At 47.4% G+C, this 24,097-nt stretch overlaps 2 protein-coding genes across 6 annotated transcripts in view; both read left to right on the top strand.

Moving 5' to 3' along the window:
• Positions 1-2,972, top strand: part of LOC127584346 (BTB/POZ domain-containing protein KCTD9) — a 41,368-nt gene extending 38,396 nt beyond the window's left edge. For all 5 annotated transcript variants that reach the window (XM_052041066.1, XM_052041065.1, XM_052041063.1 and 2 more), the window contains exon 12: positions 597-2,972. In XM_052041066.1, the coding sequence (XP_051897026.1) occupies positions 597-713 (117 nt within the window). In that variant the 3' untranslated portion in view covers positions 714-2,972. The remainder of the gene's footprint in view (positions 1-596) is intronic.
• On the top strand, positions 1,799-20,227 carry LOC127584347 (progonadoliberin-1-like). The gene is made up of 4 exons (XM_052041067.1): positions 1,799-1,880; positions 15,696-15,840; positions 18,711-18,788; positions 20,149-20,227. The coding sequence occupies exons 2-4, from the start codon at positions 15,697-15,699 to the stop codon at positions 20,209-20,211; spliced, it is 285 nt and encodes a 94-aa protein (XP_051897027.1). The 5' UTR covers positions 1,799-1,880; position 15,696; the 3' UTR covers positions 20,212-20,227.
• The last annotated feature ends 3,870 nt before the right edge of the window (positions 20,228-24,097 follow it).

Raw genomic sequence — 24,097 nt, 5'->3', positions numbered from 1 at the left:
TTTGGTGCTGGCTGAGCAGCATTTCTGGATTATTGACTTTGCATCTATTAATAACCAAACATTTATATTTCACTGTTTTACCTTTCGGTATAATGAATTTTCCAGTGAGCCCAGTGAGTTTAAAGGGAGTGGGAAATATACAAACGCTCTAGGCCCCAGCCACAAACTTACACATGTTCCTGACCCTTGGTGTTCCCGACCCTCTCCCTGGCTCACACCTGGCCCACTGTCAGGACCCTGGCCTGGGATACCCTCCAGATCCTGGACTAGTGAGTGAGCCAGCTGCCAGACCATCAGGATTTCTGAACAATTGATTATCGGAGTCTTACTGTAAATGTTAAAGTATTAATATCTCATTCAAATGCCTTGTGTAAATGCTCAATTAGACCAAAGGAATGGTATTTTTTAAAAAAAAATCACCAACTCTGCCCTTTAAAGCTTTCAAGAGGGAAGTTGTCATCTTGTCCACCTTCACTTTAAAAGGGCGGTGCTTGTCCTGGAGGTACAGACATGTCAAGCTACAACATGTACTTGAACTTGTGAAAGCCCCATGCCTGTTGAACTGTTTGTAACTAGTAAAACCTTAACCATTCCAGAATTGCGACCTTTCTGGCTGTGACCTGCAGGAGGCAAACCTTCGAGGGTCCAACGTGAAGGGAGCCATCTTCGAAGAGATGCTGACACCTTTGCACATGTCTCAGAGCGTGAGATAAGTGGAAAAGAGGGGAGCACGGTATCTCCCCAGCTGAGAGTGCAAATCACCTCCAATGCAGTGTTCAGCGGACTGATTCAGAACCTATTTAAAGCCTGAAGTGTTGCTTTTCCCTGCTGCCTTCGCTTCATGAGGTGACCCCTCTCTCCGGACTCCTGTTTTGACAAGAGTGTTTCTGCCATCGCATTGCACACCGGGAACCAAGTTACTTTAGTTTTGAGTTTGATGTGGGGCTTCCATAACTGGTTTGTGGAGCAAATTTTTAAAATATGTTTACACACACACACACAGAATATTAGATAGACAGGGATGAGTTAGAAGCATGTCAGTTTGTTAAGCATGGAACCCTAAGGCGAGTTATCATATACGTATTTGAGCCTGCTTATACCTCATTTTCTGTAATGTGTACAAATGGTACTTGCAGGATAAGGGAGCATAGCAATGAGGTGCAGAGGTGACCCAGAGCTTCCATATCTGGCTCTGATCACTTGACATAACCAATGTAAGGTATGAGATATTTTGCACAGTTTGCATCCTACAGGAGTACAGTGTCAGAAAATTAGCTAAACTATTTAGTGTGGATCATATAAAGAAGTTTTCTAACAGCTTTGCTTTCTGCATATGGTAGAATGAACCTTTTGTAATATGTAGATGGGAATTTATTCTAAAATGGCATCACTGTTACAGTGTTAAAGCAGCACTATGTTACGGTTCAGTCCCTGTTGCTGCTCGCTCTTGCTTTGGGCACCTGGTTTAATGGGCTGATCCTAAAAGTAGGGACCTTTTGTTGGTCTTTAATCTTCATTGACTGACAAAAGCCAGCAGCGAAGGGCACTGTGTAAAGATTAATGTGAGATGCCCATTAGGGCTTACTGACTGGAAGGTCCCAGACCATAACACTGATTAACTGTTGTCAGCTGCTCAACGGGTGAAGCCGTGAGCTGGCGAGGGTAGTCACTAGTCAGTACACTTGTTCGTTCTCCACCCTGGCAGGTGGTGGGGAAAGAATCCTTGAATCCCTGGGTGTCCAAGGTATGGCCATGTGCGTAAAGTACCAGAGAGTACCTGTTGCGGTACCCAGCCTGCGTCGATGTCCCCAACAGAAGGGAGTGGGATAATTACGAGGGAGGAAAGAGACATTGTGGGAATGCTGCTGCCCTGACTACAGGTGAGAAACTTTCCCTGAGCCATCAAAAACATTACCTGAGGAAAGGGGAGAAGTGTACTGTTATTCTGGGAGTTCGAAGCCTTTCAGGTTGTGGGATTTTATACAACAGGCAATGGGTTCACTGATCTGGAATCTGCATTGCAGACTGAGGTGGAGGCAGGGAACTGAGTCGACTTGCTCTGGTTCTGATGCTACAAGTGATCAGTCCATGAGCTGTTGTACAGGCTACAAGTGATCAGTCCACGGGCTGTTGTACAGGCTGGAATTGTTCAGTCTACTGCCATCTGCCGTAAACATCTTTGTTCCTCCTAATCCCAATTAGAACAGTTTTAAAAACCTGCATTTACATAACACCTTATCCTCAAACTTCTGAAAGTGTTTTACCTACAGTGAAGACTTTGATTTGCGGTAATCTTTGTGAGCATGTGGGCTTCTATGGAAACTGTACAAAGGTGGATGTATCCAAGTTTTGACCTGTGTTGTGCACAGGAAAACACAATCAGTCATGCTCTATTTATTTTCCAGCTCTGTGAAAAGTGAAATCCCACAAGTAACTAGCAGCGCTCAACTGATTTTTGCCATCAACTGCCAAACTATCAAGAAAGTTCACTGAATGGGATGGTGCATTTACATTGTCTGTATCCACAGCAGCTGTGACAGTTGACTCTGGTTTACTACTGGCCATTCCCCTTGCCTTCTGCCACATACTGCGAATTTCCCAGGTTGGTCACACCGGGAGTAGCTTGGCTTGGCAGCACTCTGCACGTTGAAGTAAACCAGCCTTTGCACAAATCCATGCACAATGCATCGCATTGGTCCCACTAGTCCAGTCGGTGCACTTGCCTCTGTTACTACACCAGGATCCTCTCCGAAGATTCACCAAGCATCAACCCCCATCCTTTAGTTTGTCGTTGGGTGGAGTTTGGGAAAGAGGGAGATAAGAGGCATGGTTATCACTCACAACACTAAGCACGAGCGCAAGTTTACTGTTGGTGTTCTGTAGTCCTCATGAGCACCTCTCCATTTGGTTTCAATTAGTCAATGCAGTATTGTACAATTGTTCATTAAAGAATCTTTGTAGGGCACTTTGAACCTGTGATGATCTTTATCCTTCATTACTAGTTTAATTTACCTTTTTCGTTTAAGGAAATACTTCAAAGAGAGCTTAATTTATATTAAAATAACGTTACTCCATAATTCTGTGCTGCCTTGCTTACTGACCTCTCATGGACAAATGTTCTGAAGGTAGAAGTTTATAAAGTTATGAGAGGCGTAGATAGACAGCTGGTAACCTTTCTCCCCAGGGCTGAAATGTCTAATACAAGAGGGCACATCTTTAAGATGAGAGGGGAAAAGTTCAAAGGAGCTGTGTGGGGCAAGTTTTTGTGTTTACAGAGAGTGGTGGGTGCCTGGAATGCACTGCCAGCGTGGGGCTGGAGGCAGATATCACAGGCATTTAAGAGGCACATGAATGTGCAGAGAATGGAGGGATGTGGACCTTGTGCAGGCAGAAGGGATTAGGCGTCATTGGCTTAATTAGTTCGGCACAACATCAAGGGCTGAAGGGCCTGTTCCTGTGCTGTACTGTTCTATGCTCTCTGCTGGTTTATACCAATGATTCTTTTATAAGATGGGGATGGCTGAGTGTGAGATGAGCCTCAGTCAGGCTGCATCTGTGGAAAGGGAAACAGTTAAAGTTTCAGGTCCAAACCGAGAAGACAGCCCAGTTCTAATGAAGGGTCTCATTCTGTTTCTCATTCCAGTATTTTTGTTTTGACTTTTTTACAAGAAAGTTTAAGTGGGTGAGGAAAATAATCAGGACAGAGGAAATGTCTGATGGGGTGAGTTTGGAGTTGTCATGGTGGTAAACTGTTGATCAACCGCAGCAAACTTGGTCTCGCCCTATCAGAGATGCTCCCTTTGCCTTGCCCATCTCTCCCTCACCTACTGCACCTTAAAGCTGTCTCTTGTTTCCTGTCCTTTTGTTCAGTCTTCCTGGACCACCTCCCTCTGGCCATCTCCCACCACCTGTATTTTACAACTTTGACGGTGGCTTCTCCACTCCCACTCTCACTCTCGAACTGCCCTCATCTCTCGCCCACTCTCAACAGATGCACTCCAGCTGAGTGCTCTGCTCTGTTAATTCAGCCCTGTCCAATAGCGATGGGCAGTACTTGAAGGTTGAAGAGGCGGCATGGTAGCGTAGCGGTTAGCGCGATGCTATTACAGCGCCAGCGATTGGGGTTCAATTCCCATCGCTGTCTGTAGGGAGTTTGTACATTCTCCCGTGTCTGCGTGGGTTTCCTCCGGGTGCTCCAGTTTCCTCCCACATTGCAAAGATGTACGGGTAGGTTAATTTGGGTTTAAAATGGATGGTGTGGACTCGTTGGGGCAGAAGGGCCTGTTACCACGCTGTAAATAAAAAAAAAATTAGATCAGGCTGATTATTGGGTCCAATGACCTTGATGGAAAGTAAAGACATGTTTATTATTGCCAGTAATTTGCCAATACATACTCCTGGATTAATCCCTTTTGCGTGGGTGGTAGAGATTTTCTTGCAGATGGTTGCAGTGGTGTCTAGGGTCGGGGGGAGATGCTGGTGCCATCTAGTTTGGAGTGATGTTTGTGTGTAGGGAAATGAAGGCAAACCTGTCCTCATCTAACATTCATAGAACTGGTTGTCAGTGTGAAGCCCCAAGAGATCTGATTTCAAGAGGAGAGCAGACTAAAATCTAAAATAGGCAGTAAGTTGGAGCAGCAGAGTATGAAGGGAACAATTCATCACATTTTTCTAAATCCTTTAAAGCATCTAAGATTTGCAATATAGAATTAATCTTGCCTAAATTGTGGGTTAAGGAAAACATCTCAGTGGGATCCACAATCATAATTCGGTTATTGAACACTGGGTGGTAGACTTCTAACGAGGTAAAGTCCAATTATCACACTAATCCTCTTGTTAGCACTTCAACAGCAGTGATTCAATTCTCAACTCTTTAATTCCAAAAGTTGTAAGTATCTCCATTTGCAACAGCTGCAAGTTGAAACTTCGAAGATTTGTTTGCTTTTCTTAATTTTCCCTCTCCCTCTGAAAAGGTGGACTCTTGTTCACTGACTAGCCTTTGGTATCAGCCCAAGCAAAGTGCTGCAAATGCAGGAAATCTGAAATAAAGCAGGAAAAACTGCAAATACTCAGCAGGTCAGGTAGCATCTGCGGAGAGAAACGAGGGTTAATGTTGGAGTTTGAAGACCTCTCATTGGAGCTGGGGAAAACTAACACACGCTTTAGGAGGCAAAGAGAAGTGGGAAGGGAGGAGGGAACGGCAGTTTGTAATGGGAAGAGCAGGAGATACAGTGAAAAGCTTTGTTTTGCATGCCATCCAGACAGATAATTTCATTACAACAGTGCATTGAGGTAGTACAAGGGAAAAGCAATAACACAATGCAGAATAACGTGTTACAGTTACAGAGACAGACAATAAGGTGCAAGGACATAATGAGGTAGATTGTGAGGTCAAGAGTCCATCTTATCAGTCGGTAGATCACTAGACCTGTAAGTAGATTTAAAGGAACATTTAGTAATTCTTAGAGTCATAGAATTCAGATTTAAAAGAGTAGAATGAATTTAATGGAAGTAATGAGTAAATCTGCAAAGAGCCACTCGCGACGGGTCCCTGTGCTCCGGCACCAACATGTGGTGCCAGCACGTGTACGAGGAGCAACAGAGGTAAGTGGGAAAGAAGAATTAATGAAAGGTAGATCTGGAAGTGTGGGTAGGAATAGACAAATAAACGCAAAATTTACAAGCAGAAGAGAAAAAGAAAGCTACAAATGCTGGAAATGTGAGCTGTGCAACTGGAATTGCTGATTATCTGAATTTGTTGTTAATCCAGAAGCGAGCAATGTTTTCTCCCACCACTGAATAGTGACTACACCTCAACCCCAGGAAGAACCTAGATCAGTCAGTCATTCAGTACAGAAGCAGGCCCTCTGGCCCTCAGCTTCAGTGCTAACCGTCATGTACCCAAGTGACTACCTTTTGTCAGTCTGTAACCTTCTAGGCCTTATTTTTTCAATAACTTCCCTACCACTGAATTGTCACACTCTCATCAGGATCTTAGCTAAGATTAGTTAATAGCATGGACTAGTGATTGGACTTGATGTTGACAAGGTTGTGTTTCACAGCACATAACATATTTTCCAACCAAAGAAAATCTGAATTGATTTCTGCCATTATCAATGGAAAAATTAACTGCCGCAGATGCCGGAAATATGAAATAAAAAAACGGAAAACGCTGGAAACACTCAGCAGGTCAAGCAGCAGCTGTGGGAAGGAGAACAGAGTTAACATTTCAGATTGAAGGCCCTTTGTCAGAATAGAGCAGAAACATTGGCTCTGTTCCTCTTCCCACAAATGCCGCCTGACCTGCTGAGTAACTACACCTCTAAAATAACATCAGATATAGGAGCAGAATTAGGCCATTCTGCCCATCGAGTCTGCTTCCCCCATTCAATCATGGCTGATTTTTTTTTCAATCCCACTCTCCTGCCTTCTCCCCTTAACCCCCTAACCAATCAAGAACCTATCAATTTCTGCCTTAACTACACCCGTAGCTCACTGATCTTGTTTAATTTGCTTCTTGCATTTTCATGTGCAAATCTACCGCAGACATTGTATACTTTGTCTGGTTCTGCCCAGAATAATTTCTATGGTTCTGAGACTAATTCTCTCTCGATTCTTTCTGCACCTGTTGTCTCATTTCCACCATTTTCTGTTTTTATTGCACCTGAAACACTAATTCTGCTTCTGCCACTGTCAGTTCTTTTAACCTTTTACTGACCAGTCCTAGCTAGGACCCTGCAAATTGCTTGATTAATATTTTTATTTACTAAGGTAAACACTCGCACACCGTGAGCATCTCACAGTGACCGTGTGCACTGCCATAGTGCACTGTTGAACTCCTCCCAGACCCGCTGCTGCCACCTCCTGGAAGGAAGAGTCAGAAAGCCACCACCTCCTGGTCACTCACCCACCCAACTCAGAAACACAGCGCTGTCTGTCATCATTGGGCCAGGACCTCGAACAGACGGCAACTGGTGGTGGTCTTTGCTAACAACCTTCGCATTGGGAGTAAAATTTGACAAAAAGAATCATTATTTTTCTAGTCCTGAATTCAATTCTTCAAACACAGTTCTTGTTATTTAAAGGCGGCTACTGATCATAGAACATGGGCTTTTGGCCCTGGAACCTTGTTCACTTAGTGACTCAACTAAAACGGTTGAACAGTGTTTCCAGTAATGTGTGGTGAAGGTACAGTCCACAGTAATTTGCCTCCTCTGTAAGGCATTGAGTGAACCTGAACCAGTTACAGTTCAAAGGGACCTAGTCCACTCTTGCACAACTCCCATGCAGACAATCCGATCTGAACCCTGGTGTTTGGGGGCAAAGTTAGATCACAGAACAGTACAGCACAGGAACAGGCCCTTCAGCCCTCGATACCTGTGCTGAACACGATTCCAAATTAAACTGATCTCTTCTGCCTGCACGTGATCCATATCCCTTCAGTCCCTGCGCATTCCTGTGTCTATCTAAAAGCCTCTTAAATGCCTCTATCGTATCTGCTTCCCTGGTAATCCATTCCGGGCACCTACCACTCTGTTTTAAAAAAAAACTTACCCTGCACATCTCCTTTGAACCTCCTCCTTCTCAGCTTAAAGCTATGCCCTGTCATATCCAACATTTCTCCTCTGGAGGGGAGGGAAAGATACCAGCTGTCTGTCTATGCCTCTCATAATCTTACGAACTTCTATCAGGTCTCTTCTCTGCCTCTGACACTCCAGAGAAAAAAACTCAAGTTTGCCCAACCCCTCCTTATAGCTCATGCCCCCTAATCCAGGTGGCATCCTGGTGAACCTCTTCTGAACCCTAGCCAAAGCCTCCACATCCTTCCTGTGGATCTGTAGGTTGAAAGATTAGGAAAATCCTGTTTTCTAACTTTGAGAGGGGAACTTGCATTATGCAGAATAGCAAGTGATTAATCCAGTGATCTATTTTAAACTTCAGGGTAATGAGGCATCCTCTGCTAAAAGTTCAAGGCTGATGTTGGGAATCTCTTCATATTTGGTGTGATCAAGGCTGTGGATGGTTATCTGGGAGGCAAGTGCGGTCAGAAACTCGTCGAGAATAGAATGGGGAGGGTATAAAACTTGCAAAATGCCCAACAACGTCCGTGGAGACAGAAACAAGGATCAGTTCTGATGCAATGTCATTGGCCTGAAGCATTAACTCTCCCCGTGATTCCGACAAAGGCTGCAGACCCAAAATGTTGACTGTTTCTCTTCCCACAGATGCTGTCTGACCTGCTACGTTTTTCCAGCATTTTCTGTTTCATTTCACATTCCCAGCATCTGCAGTATTTTGCTTTTGTAAACTCATGCAAAGGAAATAATTCTTAACTTTCTCTGTGGCTTTTTCTCTTCCATGCATCTAAGCAAATTTTTGGACCAATGCAAACAACAAAATGACCAGCTTAATGCATTTGCAGAAATTAATTTGTCTATCACTGGAAATAGTGAGGCGTCTGAAGTAAATCTCTGCTTCTCCACCAGAGTAAAAGAATTCTGTAGGAACACCAAGTATCCCATTGACTTATTTCCACTCTCCCACCTGGCTCCGTCTACCTGCCACCCTTCCCTTACCTGGCTCCACTCGTCATCTTCCTCACTTAACAGATTCCAGCATCTTTTTGTTTGTTGCTCCAGATTCTGGCATCTGCAGTCTCTTGTGTCTCCACTTGTCATTTTCCAGCCTCTTTCTATATATCTCCTCACTACCTGGCTCAACCTGCCCCCTTTTTCCCTCTCACCTAACTCTACCTATCACTCACCAGCTGCCGTCTCCAAACCACCCATCCATCTGCCCACCTGTATTGTGGAGGGTCGTTGGCCGCCATGTGAAAACACTTGCCTCACCTGGTCAGATGACAGCACTGCCCCTACATGGTCGGAAGACACACCACTGTCAATCGAGGTTTGGCTCCACCCCTGCCCATCTGTGGACACTTGACCATTGGTCCCTTTAAACACCTTTGTACCTGGCCCGGGGCCATTGGCCTGTTTGAACTACCCGGGCTGGACCCCCCAGCCCTCCAGCAGTGTAAAGAGTGCCACATGCTTGGTTCTGTCTCTTTTTTCTCTGAGGGATGCCGAGGTAAGCTCTGCACTATTTAAGAAAAATTAGTTAGGATATCCCCGTAGCACAGAGCTGTGCCTGCACTGAGTCAAGGGGTGGCAGGTATCGTATTGACTGGTCCTCGATTGTATGTACCCAGTTCGTTGTGTGTGTGTATCTTACCCTTGTTGCGATTCCCCCATGCTCGCTATCGCCGGTGCGCGCGTGTGTGTTGCCCCCGTTACCTTTTCCCCACGTTTGTAAATAAAATCCTTCCTCTCTAAGACTGTGTTCAGAGTCCTTGTCCTTTGAGACCTTGAACTTGTCCCACAACACCATCACCCACCCCCCCCCCAGCCCCAGCTGGTTCCACCTATCACCTTCCAGCCCCTGCCTCACTGGCTATCTCCCCTCTGCACCCTCAGTCCTGAAACGTTGACTGTCCGTTTCCCTCCACAGACGCTGCCTGACCCGCTGAGTTCCTCCAGCATTCCAGCATCTGCGGTCTCTTGTGTCTCCAACTTCAGAGATGTTGTGTAATGGCTGGTCAATTTGAGAAAGTAAATCACACCCAAGAGACAGAATAATTTCCAAGCTATTTGTTACTTTTGACTTACGATGTTCAGTAATTACAGGGCAGGGGGATTATAGACTTAATGGATGTTTCATGTGGAGGAATCCTGCTGGTATCTTGCTGTCTGCACTGTATATAAGCAGCAAGCACAAGCACAGCTGAGCAGTGAAGTCTGAAACCAGCTTCAGCAAGGTAAGGGCCTTCTTCACGTTATGTTCTCCTCTGTAGTCTTTTGTTCCCATCCTCCTGTTCCCTATGCTTACGTTGCCGGGCATCAGTACCATGCAGCCCACATTGAGAGGGTTTGACTGATGGGCTGGATGGACTTGAACCAGTAGCCAGAGTTTCAGGAAAGGGGTTGTCCACCTCTGAAAACTCTGACCTCCACCTCTGCTATTTGGTACAAGTTGGAAGTTCATTTGGAGCCAAAATACACGGTCTTAGGTTGCGTGTAGTCACCAGGAAAAAGGATTCTGCGTCTGTAAGGGGGGAGGGGGTGAGATTGGGGAACACGCTGCCTTTTGTGACGATATGAGGGAGAATGGAAGGAGGTATAGGAGACTGCAGATGCTGAAATCGGGAGTAAAACCCAAGCTGCTGGAGGAACTCAGTGGGTCTGGCAGCATCCGTGGAGGCAAAGGGATGGTGAACGTTTCGGGTCGAGACCCTGCATCAGGACTGGGAGTGTAGAGGGAAGATAGCTGGTACAAAGGGATAACATATCTTTTATTAGTCACATGTACATCGAAACACACAGTGAAATGCATCTTTTGCATAGAGTGTTCTGGGGGCAGCCTGCAAGTGTCGCCATGCTTCTGGCGCCAACGCAACATAGATGAGAGGGAGGGGTGGGACGGGCTGGAAGGTGATCGGTGGTGTAGAGGGAAGAGAGCCAGTGTAAAGAGGAACTGATGGGGTGAGATAGAGGAGTGAGATTTATGAGACTTCCTGGACTGAATGCCCCAGTTCTGTACTGTAAATGTTAGAAATTATATAATTAAAACAGCAATGAACTTTATAAATATTGCCCGGATCTGCCAGTGTCTGATTGAGAAAGTTCTGAATAGTGTTTCGGTTGGGATTATCTGTGGAAACGTTTCCACAGTGGGGCTGGTGTATTCACCACCCAAGTAGGGTGGCACTCCAATGAGGCGTTTATTGGAGAACGGGACTGGTGTACTTTTGGACCAAGAGGAGCTCACTCAGTCCATTGACACCACACTGGCTGCATTGCCAGAGCAGCCACTTGCTCCCCATGTTCCTGCATCTTTTTTTCCCTTTCGGTAATTATCCAGTTTCCTGGTGAACACAACTGAATCTGCCTCCTCCCAACCCTCCCCAGGCAGTGCTTTCCTACCCACCCAGTGTTGGATAAGACTCTCTGGCTGAAAAACACAATGATGTTGGAAGAACTCTACAGGCCAGGCAGCATCCATGGAGAAAAGCAGGCGATCAACGTTTCGGGTCAGGACCCTTCTATCAGGACTGAAGATAGGAAAAGGGGAAGCTTCCTCATCTTCAGTCCTGAAGAAGGGTCCTGACCGGAAACGTTGACCACCTGCTTTTCTCCACGGGTGCTGCCCGGACTGCTGAGTTCCTCCAGCATCATCGTGTTTTTCATCTAGATTCCAGCATCTGCAGTCCTTTGTTTCTCTAGACTCTCTGGTTTGTCACTTTGATTATTTTTTGCCTATCACCTCATTCTCCGCCCTGCTGGTTCTTGACCCCTCCGCTACCAGGAACAGTTTCTCTCTGTCTAAACCCTTCGTGATCTTAAATACCCACACATCTTGCAATCTCCTTTTGTTTGGAGAACAAGCCCAGCCTCTCCAACATATCCAACTAAAGTCCGTCCTCTCTGGAATCATCACTGTAACCCCCTCCTGAAGTGTGGACACAATACTCCAGTTGTGGATGAACTGGGTTCGACACGACTTGCTTGCTCCTGTACTCTCTGCCTGATAAAACCCAGGATCTCTTTGACTTTATTTTAAACTGTTCTCAACCTGCAAGGTTTATACAAGGAGCCATGGAGAGGATGAAAAGTGAAGCTGATGTGGAAGGTCTGTCAGGACAAGTGGTTGCGCCTGTCATTGGACAGGTTGAGTCAAGTCAAGTTTATTGTCATGTGCACAAGTACGGTGAGGTACAGGTACAATGAAAATCTTGCAGCAGCATTACAGGCACGTAGGTACAGACAACATAAGTTATGCATAACAGTGAAGAGAAAAAGTTCTCTGTAGAACAAGACACCAGTGAGTTTGGGACATTCCAAAGCTTTGAGGTGCCAGGAAGGGTGATCCCAGTGCTCCAAGCCATGTGTGGGTGCTTGAAGCCTTGCACCTTTTCGTTCTGGGAAGGAGACGGTGTTGGGAAGTATGATCCCCGTCTAGGAATGGGTTAGGAAGTTGAAAGCACAATCATGGATGGAAAGTTGCTGAGATTCCATAGGAATTTGATGCTTAGGAGATCCACAGGTGATCCCCCCGCGTTACAGCCATTCAGGTTACGGAAATTTGCCCTTACAGAATTGACAAATTACTACCCAAAAATTTGAGATACAGAATAAAATTCGCTCTTGCAGGATCTATAAAAGTAAATAAATGAGCACAAGATTTCATTTTCTTTCAACTCGCATCTCTTCACGTATACGCAGTCGACACGGCCTCGCGTTACATAAAGTCGCGATGCGGACCGTTTTCTAATAACGCAACCACCCCCCCCCCCTCCCCATAACATGGGGGTGTTGCCTGTAGCATGAAAGCAACGTTGGACGTTCCTGGGTAGAGAGGGTTTTGCAGGGAGATTCTACAAACCCTTTCTCAGGATCTGAGTTGAAGTGGGTTGAACAAAGTCCTGGTGTAGTTCTGGAGAAGGTGTGATGGTCTTTCCTCACACTAGTGACCTGATTGTGTTGAATGGAGCCAATCTCACCCTTCAGTGGAGACAGTGCGGTGGTTGCACCGAATGCAGTCAACATTAGCCGGGGGGAGCAACTAGCAGTTTGCATCTACTGCTCTGAAGTGTTAGGCAGGAGCATGGAAACTTCACCCAAAGCAGGGGGAGGTGAATCCCTGGAATCCTCTATCCTGCACAGTTGTGGAGGCTGGATCATTGGGGGGGATTTAAAGAGGAGGTGGATACATTTTTGAAAGATCAGGAAATCGAGGGCTGTGGGGAACCAGCACAGACAGGCGATGAGACCTGAGGCAGATCAGCCATAATCATAGTGAATGGTGGGGCAGTCTTGAGGGGCCAAGGGGCCTACTCCAGCTCCTGTTGTCTTGTGTTCAATGCTTATCTCAGCCCCTGAACAAGCCTAAGTTGAGGAAAAGTCTGAAGGTTTGTGTAAACAAAATTAAAAATATCGCTGGGAAATGGAAGGGGAATGTTCTCAGAAAACTGTGCTGGATCCATGTTCAGATCCGCCACATCTGAACTCCGGAACTCGTCCCTAAACCTCTCTCCCTCTCTTTCCTTCTCCAAGAGACTCATTAAGTCTCCCTGCAGCAGAAAACGAGCTTTGACCCGAAATGTCGACTGTCCATTCCCCCCACCACAGACGCTGCTTGACCCGCTGAGTTCCTCCAGCAGATTGTTTGTGGCTCCAGATGCCGGCATCTGCAGTCTCTCGTGCCTCCTTGAATCTTCCTCTCTGGCCAAGCACTTTGTCACCTACCTGGTGACGGTCAGGTTTAGTCCGACCACACAGTGGCACAGCGGGTCAAGCCGCTGCCTCACAGCTCCAGAGACCCGGCTTCAATCCCGACCTCCCGGTGCTGTCTGTGTGGAGTTTGCACTTTCTCCCTGTAACTGTGTGCTCAGGTTTCCTCCCACAGCCCAACGACATGCAGGTTGGTGGGTTAATATGAAAAAGTTGCCCCTCGGGTCTACTTTAAATCTTTCCCCTCTCTCTTTAAAACTACACCCTCTAGTTTTAGAGTCCCCTACCCTGGGGAAAAGGCTGTGACCATCCACTGTATGATTTTATGAACCTCTACAATTACTGACACTTGTAAAAACCGTCTGGTTCACTGATGGCCTTAAGGGAAGGGAACCAGCCGTCCTTGGGTGTGGTCTGTAGGTGACTCCAGACCCACTGACGAGGCTCACTCTTAACAGTCTCTTCAATTTAGGGGCAATTAGGGATGTGCAACAAATGCTGGCATTGCCAACAATGTCCACATCTGTAAGTGAATAACAAAGTTGTTTCAGGACAGCTGGAGCTCTGGAGTTACCTCTGACCCAGAGCTACCTCTGACGCTGAGCCCCAAGTCAGTCCACAACTACACGTTGTCCTTAAATCATATCTCGGGCTGAGGATGGGAGAGATCTTAGGAAACGATTAGCTGACTGAAACCTCAGGGCGTACGTTTAGGGTAAGGTGTAAGAGGTTTACCAGCCAGAGGGTGGTTGGAGTGTGGAACACACTGCCTGAGGGGGTGGTGGAGGCAGAGACTCCCACAACATTGGAGAAGTATCTGGATGAGCACTTGAATCACCAAAGGATTGAAGCCTATGGCCCAAGTGCTGGTAATTGGGATTGGTACTTGATGGTCAGCAGGAACGTGATGGGCTGAGTGGACTGTTTCCATGCTGTATGACTCAAAAGAGGAATAAATGTGGGATAAAAATAACACCGAGCTGAAGAAGTGTCCGGGCCCAAGGACAATCCAGCAACACAACAAGACCTGGGCTGAATCAACCATTCAGGACTGATGCCCACGACACATGGGGTACCCCGATACCCAGGAAGCCTGTGTCCTACCTTATGCCAGCTCAACGAGGAGTTCTCACCAGTCACGTTTCTGGAGCAGTTCACCTTGCTCTACCACAGACCTGGACTGTTCAGCGAGGCATTTTTAAATTTTACTTTAGATTTTGATAAAAACACTTGATTACGGTATGGTAGCGTAATGCTATTACAGCGCCAGTGACCCGGGTTCAAATCTGGCCGCTGTCCGTAAGGAGTTTGTACGTTCTCCCCGGGTCTGCGTGGGTTTCCTCGGGGTGCTCCGGTTTCCTCCCACGTTCCAAAGATGTACGGGTTAGGAAGTTGTGGGCGTGCTATGTTGGCACCAGAAGCGTGGTGACACTTGCGGGGTGCCCCCAGAAATCTCTACGCAGAAGATGCATTTCACTGTGTGTTCCAATGTACGTGTGACTAATAAAGAAATCTAATAGCTTTTGATGTTGATCCCCATAAGCTTGGTATCCATTGTCTGTGTAAGTTGTTGGTTAGATGGTCTGGGCCACTTTGATATTGGTTTATTATTGTAACATGTACAGTGAGAAGCTCTTGTCTGCGTGCTGTTCAGACAGACCATTCCGTACATAAGTACATCGAGATGGTAAAAAGAAAACAGAATGCAGATGAGAGACAGTCTCTGCAGAACAGTGACACAAGAGAGGCTGCGGATGCTGGAAATCTGGAGCAACACACACAAAATGCTGGAGGAACTCAGCGGGTCAGGCAGCATCTATGGAGGGAAGTGAACAACTCACCTCTCCCCCACCAGCTCATGCTCCTCCCCCTGTTATTCCGGCTCCTGCCCTCTTCCACTCCAGTCCCAGTGTAGGATCTTGGCCTGAAACGTCAACTGTTTATTTCCCTCCGTAGATGCAGAATATAGTGGGCAGGCACGGTAGTGTAGCGGTTAGTGTGACGCTATTACAGCGCCAGAGACCCGGGTTCAATTCTGGCCGCTGTCCGTAAGGAGTTTGTACGTTCTCCCCGGGTCTGCGTGGGTTTCCTCCGGGTGCTCCGGTTTCCTCCCACATTCCAAGGATGTACAGGTTAGGAAGTTGTGGGCGTGCTATGTTGGCGCCGGAAGCGTGACGACACTTGCAGGCTGCCCCCCAGAACACTCTACACAAAAGGTGCATTTCACTGTGTGTTTCGATGTACATGTGACTAATAAAGAAATCTTGTCTTATCCAGTGTTGCAGTTACAGAGAAGGTGCAGGCAGGTAGAAATCCATTGTCCTTTTCCTGAATATTTACAATATTCCGAGTGACTTTTCTGGAGTGATATTTCTCTGTCCCTATTTTGACCAAGTTTTTTCTTTGCAGAATGTTGGCATCAAAGAAGGCGCTGGTCTGCCTTGTAATGGCCGCCACCCTGATTGACTTACATTCCGCTCAACATTGGTCCTTCAATATGCGTCCAGGCGGCAAGCGGGAAGCCGCCGGTGATGTCGTCGACCCGTTCCAAGACGTAGGTATCCCCCGCTCTGCGTATTCCCTCCCCTTTCCTCAAGTTATCCCCTTCCCTCCGGGTCTCCATGCCCAGAGCCCCTCGCATCAAGTGTGTAGCAGGCAGCAGGAGTCCTTGCTGATCGGCCCACTCTCGCCTCCGAGTCTCAGGTCCAAGGGTTCAAGTCTTGCTCGGGAACCTGGCCCAATGCTCCCGTTGTGTTCATGAGGCGGGGCTGCACTACCCCGGGGGGGGGGGGGGGGTGGCTTTCAGGATAAGACAGAACCCCACCGCCCGATTGTGCTTCTCGGAAGCCCGTGAGAGATCCTAAAATGAGTGGGGGAAATCTCTGCAGTGTCCACGTCAACGTTTATTCAGTGTTACTGAAACAGATTATCTGGTTATTACCCAACTGCGTTTTTTAATGGGATCTTGCTGTGCACAAAGCTGCTGCCCTGTGTTCTGTCCAGTAACTTCAGCTGCTGCACATGATCTGCCTGGCTTTCCCTGCCTTAGAATATTGTTAACTTAATCAATTGATGCCGTTAAGAACATAAGGAACAGGAGCACGAGTCGGCCATCTGGCCCGTCGAGCCTGCTCCGCCATTCAATAAGACCATGGCTGATCTGGCCGTGGACTCAGATCCACCTCCCTGCCTTTTCCCCATAATCCTTAATTTCCCTACTAGGCAAAAATCTATCTAACTGTGTCTTAAATATATTTAATGAGGTAGCCTCTGCTGCTTCCCTGGGCAGAGAATGCCACAGATTCACTACTCTCTGGGAAAAGCAGTTCCTCCTCATCTCCGTCCTAAATCTACTCCCGAATCTTGAGGCTATGTCCCCTAGTTCTAGTCTCACCTACCAGTGGAAACAACTTTCCTGCCTCTATCTTATCTCTCCCTTTCATAATTTTATATGTTTCTATATCATCCCCTCTCATTCTTCTGAATTTCAGTGAGTATAGTCCCAGGCAACTCAATCTCTCCTCAAAGGTTAACCCCTCATCTCCGGAATCAACCTGGTGAACCTCCTCTGCACCACCTCCAAAGCCAGTATATCCTTCAAGTAAAGAGACCAGAACTGCACGCAGTACTCCAGGTGTGGCCTCACCAGTACCCTGTACAGTTGCAGCATAACCTCCCTGCTCTTAAATTCAATCCCTCCAGCAATGAAGGCCAACGTTCCATTTGCCTTCTTGATAACCTGTTGCAGCTACAAACCAACCTTTTGTGATTCATGCACAAACACTCCCAAGTCCCTCTGCACAACAGCATGCTGCAATCTTTCACCATTTAAATAATAATCTGATCTTCTATTTTTCCTTCCAAAGTGGATGACCTCACATTTACCAACACTACTCCATCTGCCAGACCCTTGCCCACTCACTCAACCTATCTATATCTGCCTGCAGACTCTCCACATCCTCTGCACAATTTACTTTTCCACTCATTTTAGTGTCATCAGCAAACTTAGACACGCTACACTCCGTCCCCTCTTCCAAATCGTCGTATCCTCTGAACGGTTGCGGGCCCAGCACCAACCCCTGCGGCACCCTGCTCACCACTGATTGCCAACCAGAGAAACACCCATTTATCCCAACTCTCTGTCTTCTATTGGTTAACCAATCCTCTATCCATGCTGATACCTTCCCCCAACTCCGTGCATCCATGTGGCACCATATTGAATGTCATCTGGAAAGGCAAGTATACAACCTGTTCCCCTCTATCCACTGCACTCATTATATCTTCAAAGGACTCCAATAAGTTTGTCAAACAGGACCTGCCTTTCCTGAATCCCTGCTGTGTCTGCCTGATGGAACCACTTCTATCCAGATATCTCACTATTTCTTCCTCAATGATAGCTTCAGTCACAACTGCCCTAACCTCACAGAAGATTCTTTCTCAATGAGGTCCAACCTGTGTACACTGCATCCACTGAATTTGTGTTTAAGGACACACAAGGCTTTCAGTTGGGGCTACAAATCTTGTAAATAAAAAACCTAGAAAATGCTAAAAATACTCAACGGGTCAGGCAGTGTCCGTGGAGAGAGAATCACCCATTTCTGTTGTCAGGTATCAGTTTTGTTGTGTCACCTGACTTCAATTAACCAATTACCTTTGAGAGGTAGGCTACTTGTTTCCAGCTTGTTTTTCACTGCAACTTCAAACTGCAGGGTAGAGAGAATATAACCGTGAAGCTAACTTAACCCAATCAAAGGAGACACAAGAGACGGCAGACACTGGAATCTGGAGCAACAAACACTCTGCTGCAGGAACTCAGCGGGTCGAGCAGCGTCTGTGGGAGGAAAGGAATTGACGATGTTTTGGGTCCCGATGCAGGGTCTCGACCCGAAATGTTGGCAATTCCTACCCTCCCACAGACTCTGCTCGACACTCTAAGTTCCTCCAGCAGTTTATTTGTTGCTAACCAGAGAACATAGAACAGTACAGCACAGGAACAGGCCCTTCGGCCCACAATGTTGTGCCGAACTAATTAAACTAGTAATTAAACACCTAACTAAACTAATCCCTTCTGCCTGCACAATGTCCACATCCCTCCATTCTCTGCACATCCGTGTGCCTGTCTAAGAGCCTCCTAAACACCCAATCAAAATTTAAAATTAAAATATAATCACAACTTTTGAAGTCACCGGCCCTACATTTCCCCAACTACTCAACAAAGCCTTGCACTGTGCCCGAGTTTGTTTGGCTTCGTACTTGGAAGAGGTTGGAACCAATTGAGCCCAAGAGAGAATTTGGAATTGGCATGTGATAAATTTTAATTGCAAGTATTTTTCCAGAAGGTTCTGTGCAAAATCTTTCGTACTGCGGTGTTTCTTGGTCAATGGGAAAAAGTTTTAACCAGTGTTGAGACAATTTTCATTCCAGACCACAGGTAACATGGAGAGTGTGCTGCAGGATGAACGGAAGGAATTCCTCTTCCCAGACTGCTCGAGCAGCATGATGGTAAGGTGAAAGGTTAAACCCTCTTCACTTCAAGGCATCCACACACAGAACATAACATAGAAAAGCCAGAGCACGCTGGTGATCCTCAGCAAGTCAGTCAGCATCTGCAGAGAAAGAAATATCGTTTACATTTCAAGTCATTGACTCTGTTTCTCTCTTCACTGCAGCTGCCTGACACACTGCGTATTTCCAGTATTTTCTGAGTTAAACTCCGATAATCAGAAGTTAAACTCATACCTGCTGACATCACCGGCAGGTTTCCTGGACTGTTAGATGTTATTTCCACTAACACACAAACCCAACTTAAATTCACTTTTTAGAATCAGGATCAGGTTTATTATCACTGACTTACGTGACGTGAAATTTGCTGTTTTGCGGTAGCAGTACAGTGCAAAGATATAAAATTACTATAAGTTACAAAATAAATAGTGCAGAAAAAAGAATAACGAGGTAGTGTTCATGGGTTCATGGACCGTTCAGAAATCTGATGGTGGAGGGGAAGCAGCTGTTCCTGAATCGTTGGGTGTGGGTCTTCAGGCTCCTGTACCTCCTCCCCGATGGTAGTAACGAGAAGAGGGCATGTCCCGGGTGGTGAGGGTCCTTAGTGATGGATGCCGCCTTCTTGAGGCACCGCCTCTTGAAGATGTCCTCTGGTGGGGTATATACACAGTAAACCTTTTTGTTCTTACCCGATCCTTTTATCACCCTGTATTTCTCTTTGCATTAATGCTACCAGTTTATGAAAACATTTTTCTCTTCAAGTTTTTTCAATATCCTGCCTTTTCTCATGTGTCCAGTGCTGTGTGCTGTGTTTGGACGTGAGCTGGGAGCTTTGCACTTGACCAGCGGCTCATACACAGTATAAGAGACAAAGAGTTGGGCTAAGCATCGCGTGGCGCAGCGGGTAGGGCCGCTGCCTCACCACTCCAGAGACCCGGGTTCGATCCTGACCTTGGGCACTGTCTCTGTGAGGAGTTTGCACGTTCTCCTTGCGACCGCGCGGGTTTCCCCCGAGTGCTCCGGTTTCCTCCCACATCCCAAAAGCGTGGCGGTCGGTGGGTTACTTGTCCGCCGGAAACTGCCCTTGGTGTGGGGGTGGGTTGGGGAACGCGACGAGAACAAAGTGGGAACGATGTCGGATTGGTGTAAGTGGGTGGTTGATGGTCAGTGTGGAATCGATGGGCTGAAGGGCCTGTTTCCGTGCTGTGTGACTCTACGGCACCCATTTCCACCAATCCCACGCTAAATCCTAATTCACTCTCCCCACATTCCCCTAACTTTGGTGGACCGTGTGGGTGGGATTGAGTGACGCTGTTTAATGTCTAAGTGCCAAAGCTCTCCTGCTTTTTGTGTCCTGCAGGCAAAGTTCATTCCAGGGCGGAAGAAGCTTCAGTCGGAATGTCGTCAAGTCACAAGGCACTGACTGAGGAAGATCCCAAGTTACCCACTCTGTCCGCTCCACACCCACCTTCTCTCTGCTAATACTGTTTCTGAAGTCATCGGGTAGAAATAAAATGATTACCATTCACAGGTTGCTTTGCTCCTTGTTCATTCACACTCAACATAACTCTGGGAAAAGCGAAGCCAGTTTCGGCATTACAGTGGCTCTGTTGGTAGGGCCGCTGCCTCACAGCTCCAGAGACCCGGGTTCGATCCTGACCTCCGGCGCTGTCTGTGTGGAGTTTGCACGTTCTCCCTGTGGCCGTGTGGGTTTCCCCTGGGTTCTCCGGTTTCCTCCCACATCCCAAAGACATGTGGGTTGGTGGGTTAATTGGCTGCTGTTTAAATTGTCCCCAGTGTGTAGATGAGGGGTAGAATCCGGGGAGGAGTTGATGGGAATGTGGGGAGATTAAAATAGGTTAGTGTAAGTGGGTGGGTGGTGGTCGGCACAGACCTGTTGGGCCGAAGGGCCTGTTTGCGTGCTTTGCCTCTCTGTGGCTCTACGACTAGGTTTCCCTCGCTTGTCCTTCCCCGAAGGTGTGGCTGCTGACCATGGGACGTTTGCGAGGGTGGTGGAGTTATAGGGAAGGGCACAGATCAAATATTCCAGGCGGTCCACCTTGTGCAGTCCTGGGTGGTTGGAACACACGGGTAGAACAACACAGGAGAGTCCCTGATCAACACCGAACCACGAGGAGATGTGGAACGAGAACTTTAATCCAGGGGCTGAGTTATTAGTCAGTGGAGGAGAAAGGGTGGAGAGGTTTAGGGAGGGATTTCTCCAGCTCAGGGGCCAGGTATCTGAAGGGACAGCCACCACTGGTGGAGGAGTTAAATATGGGAAGATCCAGGAGGCTATAGATAGACCAAGTTTGTCACACTTGGACGATTTCCTTCCAGTTGGAGTAGAAGAGCCAGAATTGTTCCTGGGACTTCAGTGTGGGTGCAGCAGGGGAGCACAGTGACCAACGGCGGTGTGCAGGGATGCACAAACTTCCTTGACATCACTCGTGCTGTGTTCAGGGATACGGAGCCGCTGTAAAAGGGCTCAACCCGAATTGGGAGTCCAAGGCAAATGGAGATGTCCAGGAAGGGCTTGACGCCCCGTGGTAAGGCTTTGGACACTCCAGTGAGGTCTGGGTGTCCATCTGGCCAAGAAGCCCTCAAGTAAGGCTTTGGGCTCTCTGCTGAGGCCTTGGGCATCCAGGAAGGCCCCGAGGCCCTCGAGGAAGGCTCTAGGCCGCCCAGAATGAATACACACACCTTTGGGAAGGCTGTCGGATCTCCAGTAAACCTTCCATCTCTGATGCTCACCTCAGTATCTTCATCAACCCTTCCCCCACCCCCCAACTGTCGACTCCATCCAACTCCTCCTTCCCCCATCTCTCCAAATGTCCATCATCAGCCCACTCACACCACGTTCCACCCTCATCCGACCCACATCTCCCACCCAACGCCCCTCCCTCACCTCTCCCAGACCCACACCTGCATTCTCTCCTCAACTTGCCCCACCATTTGCCAGCCTCCAACAACGCCTGCCCCCAGTCGTATCGTGCTTGTGAATTTACCCGCGTTTTCAAATCTGTCTGTGATCCCAGTTGCCCGGATCTGAACCTTCCCTGCCCTGTACAGACTGCCCCAGGGTTACGACCAACCGACCTGTGGACACCCCCTATGTACAGACGAGCTCCCATCACATTGTTAAATTCAGAAGTTCGAAGTATGTACATATGTTTGTTCAGATGAACGGTGGAATCAGTTTCCCCTCTCTCTCTTTCCACTTTTAGTAATTGTTCTTTCTTATCAGCCTTCTGTGCTTTAGATGCCGCTCATTTCAGGACTGTGGAGACGTGGTCACCTTATCGAGTGAGTTTTGTGTATTCTCTGACTAATGAGCAAAGTCAGCTGGAGGACGTTTGTACAAACGGAACCCGTTTGTTGCCCGGGGTCGGCTTGTAAACTGCCCATTTTCAGCCCTCCCCACCTTCTTCCCGATGGCTGTCCATCTGCCCAATTCCATCCCCCAATTACTGCCCCATCGCCCCATCATTTGCCTCATTTCTGCCCCCTTCCAATATCATTGGTCCAGTTCCCACCATCAGCTGTTTCGTGACCCCAGGTGAACCCGGGATCCGCAGTGGTATAGCACAGAAAGAGGCCATTCTGCCCACTGTCCATGCAGATGAGCAAGCACCCAACTGCAATAATCCTACATTAATCCCACTTTATTCTCCCCACGTTCCCATCGACTCCCCCCAGATACTCCCATCCACCTGCACCAGGGGCAGCTTACAAGCGGCCAATTAACACACCAACCCCCACACCTTTGGGGCGTGGGAGCACCCTGTGGCCATGTGACGAGCAGCTAAACCTCCGCAAAACGTGGTGGCTGAGTCGGTAAGGTTACAGGAGCAACAGGGTATTGTGAGACGGGAAATGGAACAACACGAATGTGGTGTGCGGAGGGTTAAAAACAACCAGCCCAGAACAGTGGTTTCAGTTTGAACAAGCCACAAGCAAGCACAGTTAATGGTCTGTGAAGTTCTCTGAGAGAGCTGAGAGAACATAGGCTAAGGCATTGTAACAACTTCATTGGAAAAGTGTGCTTGGGGATTGATTGATTGATTGATTGATTGATGGTTTGGTTGATGGATTGGTTGATGGATGGATTGATTGATGGATGGATTGATTGGTTGATGGATTGGTTGATGGATTGGTTGATGGATTGATTTGATTTGATTGATTTGATTGATTGATTGATGACAGAATTACAAACCAGGAACTGTTTTGAGAAGCCAGCTGGCAATTAATACAGACTGAAGTTATGTCTTCAGGTGATCCAGAAGCAAATTAACATTCTCACAGTCTCCTGCTCTCATTGGGGAGTTGTCTCTCTGTGTTGAGACATGAGCTCCTGGAGGACTAATATACTAAAAACAAAACAGTAGCCCCCTAGGTGTGGTGGGTTAAGAAGCAAAGGGCCCACACTGAAACTCCTCCAGTGGCATCAACAGTAGGCAAAGAGCTGCTGACAAGAGGGAACTGGAGGCTGAGGTTGCGACAGTGAGGTACCTTGATGGGAAGACTTGTTCATGAAGGCCAAGCAGAAAAGCTGCCAGGAGCAATTGATCTCACGCTCCTCTGTGCCTGCTTGGGGCAGCTGGGGTTAGGGACCCCCAGGGTCCTGAATCACTGGTGTAAAAACATATAAATGAAGAAACCTCGTCAAGTAAAAACCTGGGAACGACCATAGGAGGATGACTCTGAGTTCAGGAACTTGGAAAGACTTTGGTCAATTGGAGTGAGCCTGGCTCGTTCACTGCACACTGCTCCAAATTGTGAGTCTGTGATTTAACGTATTGAGTGACAGGACAGTGAGTTCAACGCCAGGCCATTGAGAGGTATAAAGGTTAATTAGGTGCCTGCATATGTTATGTGAGTATTACTAAAGATTGGGTTGTATTTAACTTTAGTTAAGAGTGTCGGTCACATCAATTGGCCCCCTTCAGAGGCAGAGGGGCAACAAGTTGGAGGAAGCCCACGAGGTCACGGTTACACTACTCAAGGTCAGGATTGAATCTGAGGCAGTAGCTCTTACAGTGGATCACAGGTGACTGGTGGGTTCTACCATGCACAACTGTTGAGCCCTGCACTGCTTCATCTTGCAGGTTGTGTTGGTAGTAAAGAAGGCAAATGCAATCCTGGCATTCATTTCAAGAGGACTAGAATATAAAAGCAAGGAGGTAGTGCTGAGGCTTTGTAAGGTGTTGATCATTTGATTGCATTTGGAATATTGAGAGCAATTTTGGGCCCTGTATCTAAGGAAGGATGTGCTGGCCCTGGAGAGGGTTCAGAGGTTCACAAGAATG

The sequence above is a fragment of the Pristis pectinata genome, chromosome 29 (genome assembly GCF_009764475.1).
Source record: "Pristis pectinata isolate sPriPec2 chromosome 29, sPriPec2.1.pri, whole genome shotgun sequence".
NCBI lineage: Eukaryota > Metazoa > Chordata > Chondrichthyes > Rhinopristiformes > Pristidae > Pristis > Pristis pectinata.
The sequence above is the reverse complement of the archived record's forward strand: the minus strand, read 5'-3'. Positions and strand labels throughout refer to the sequence as shown.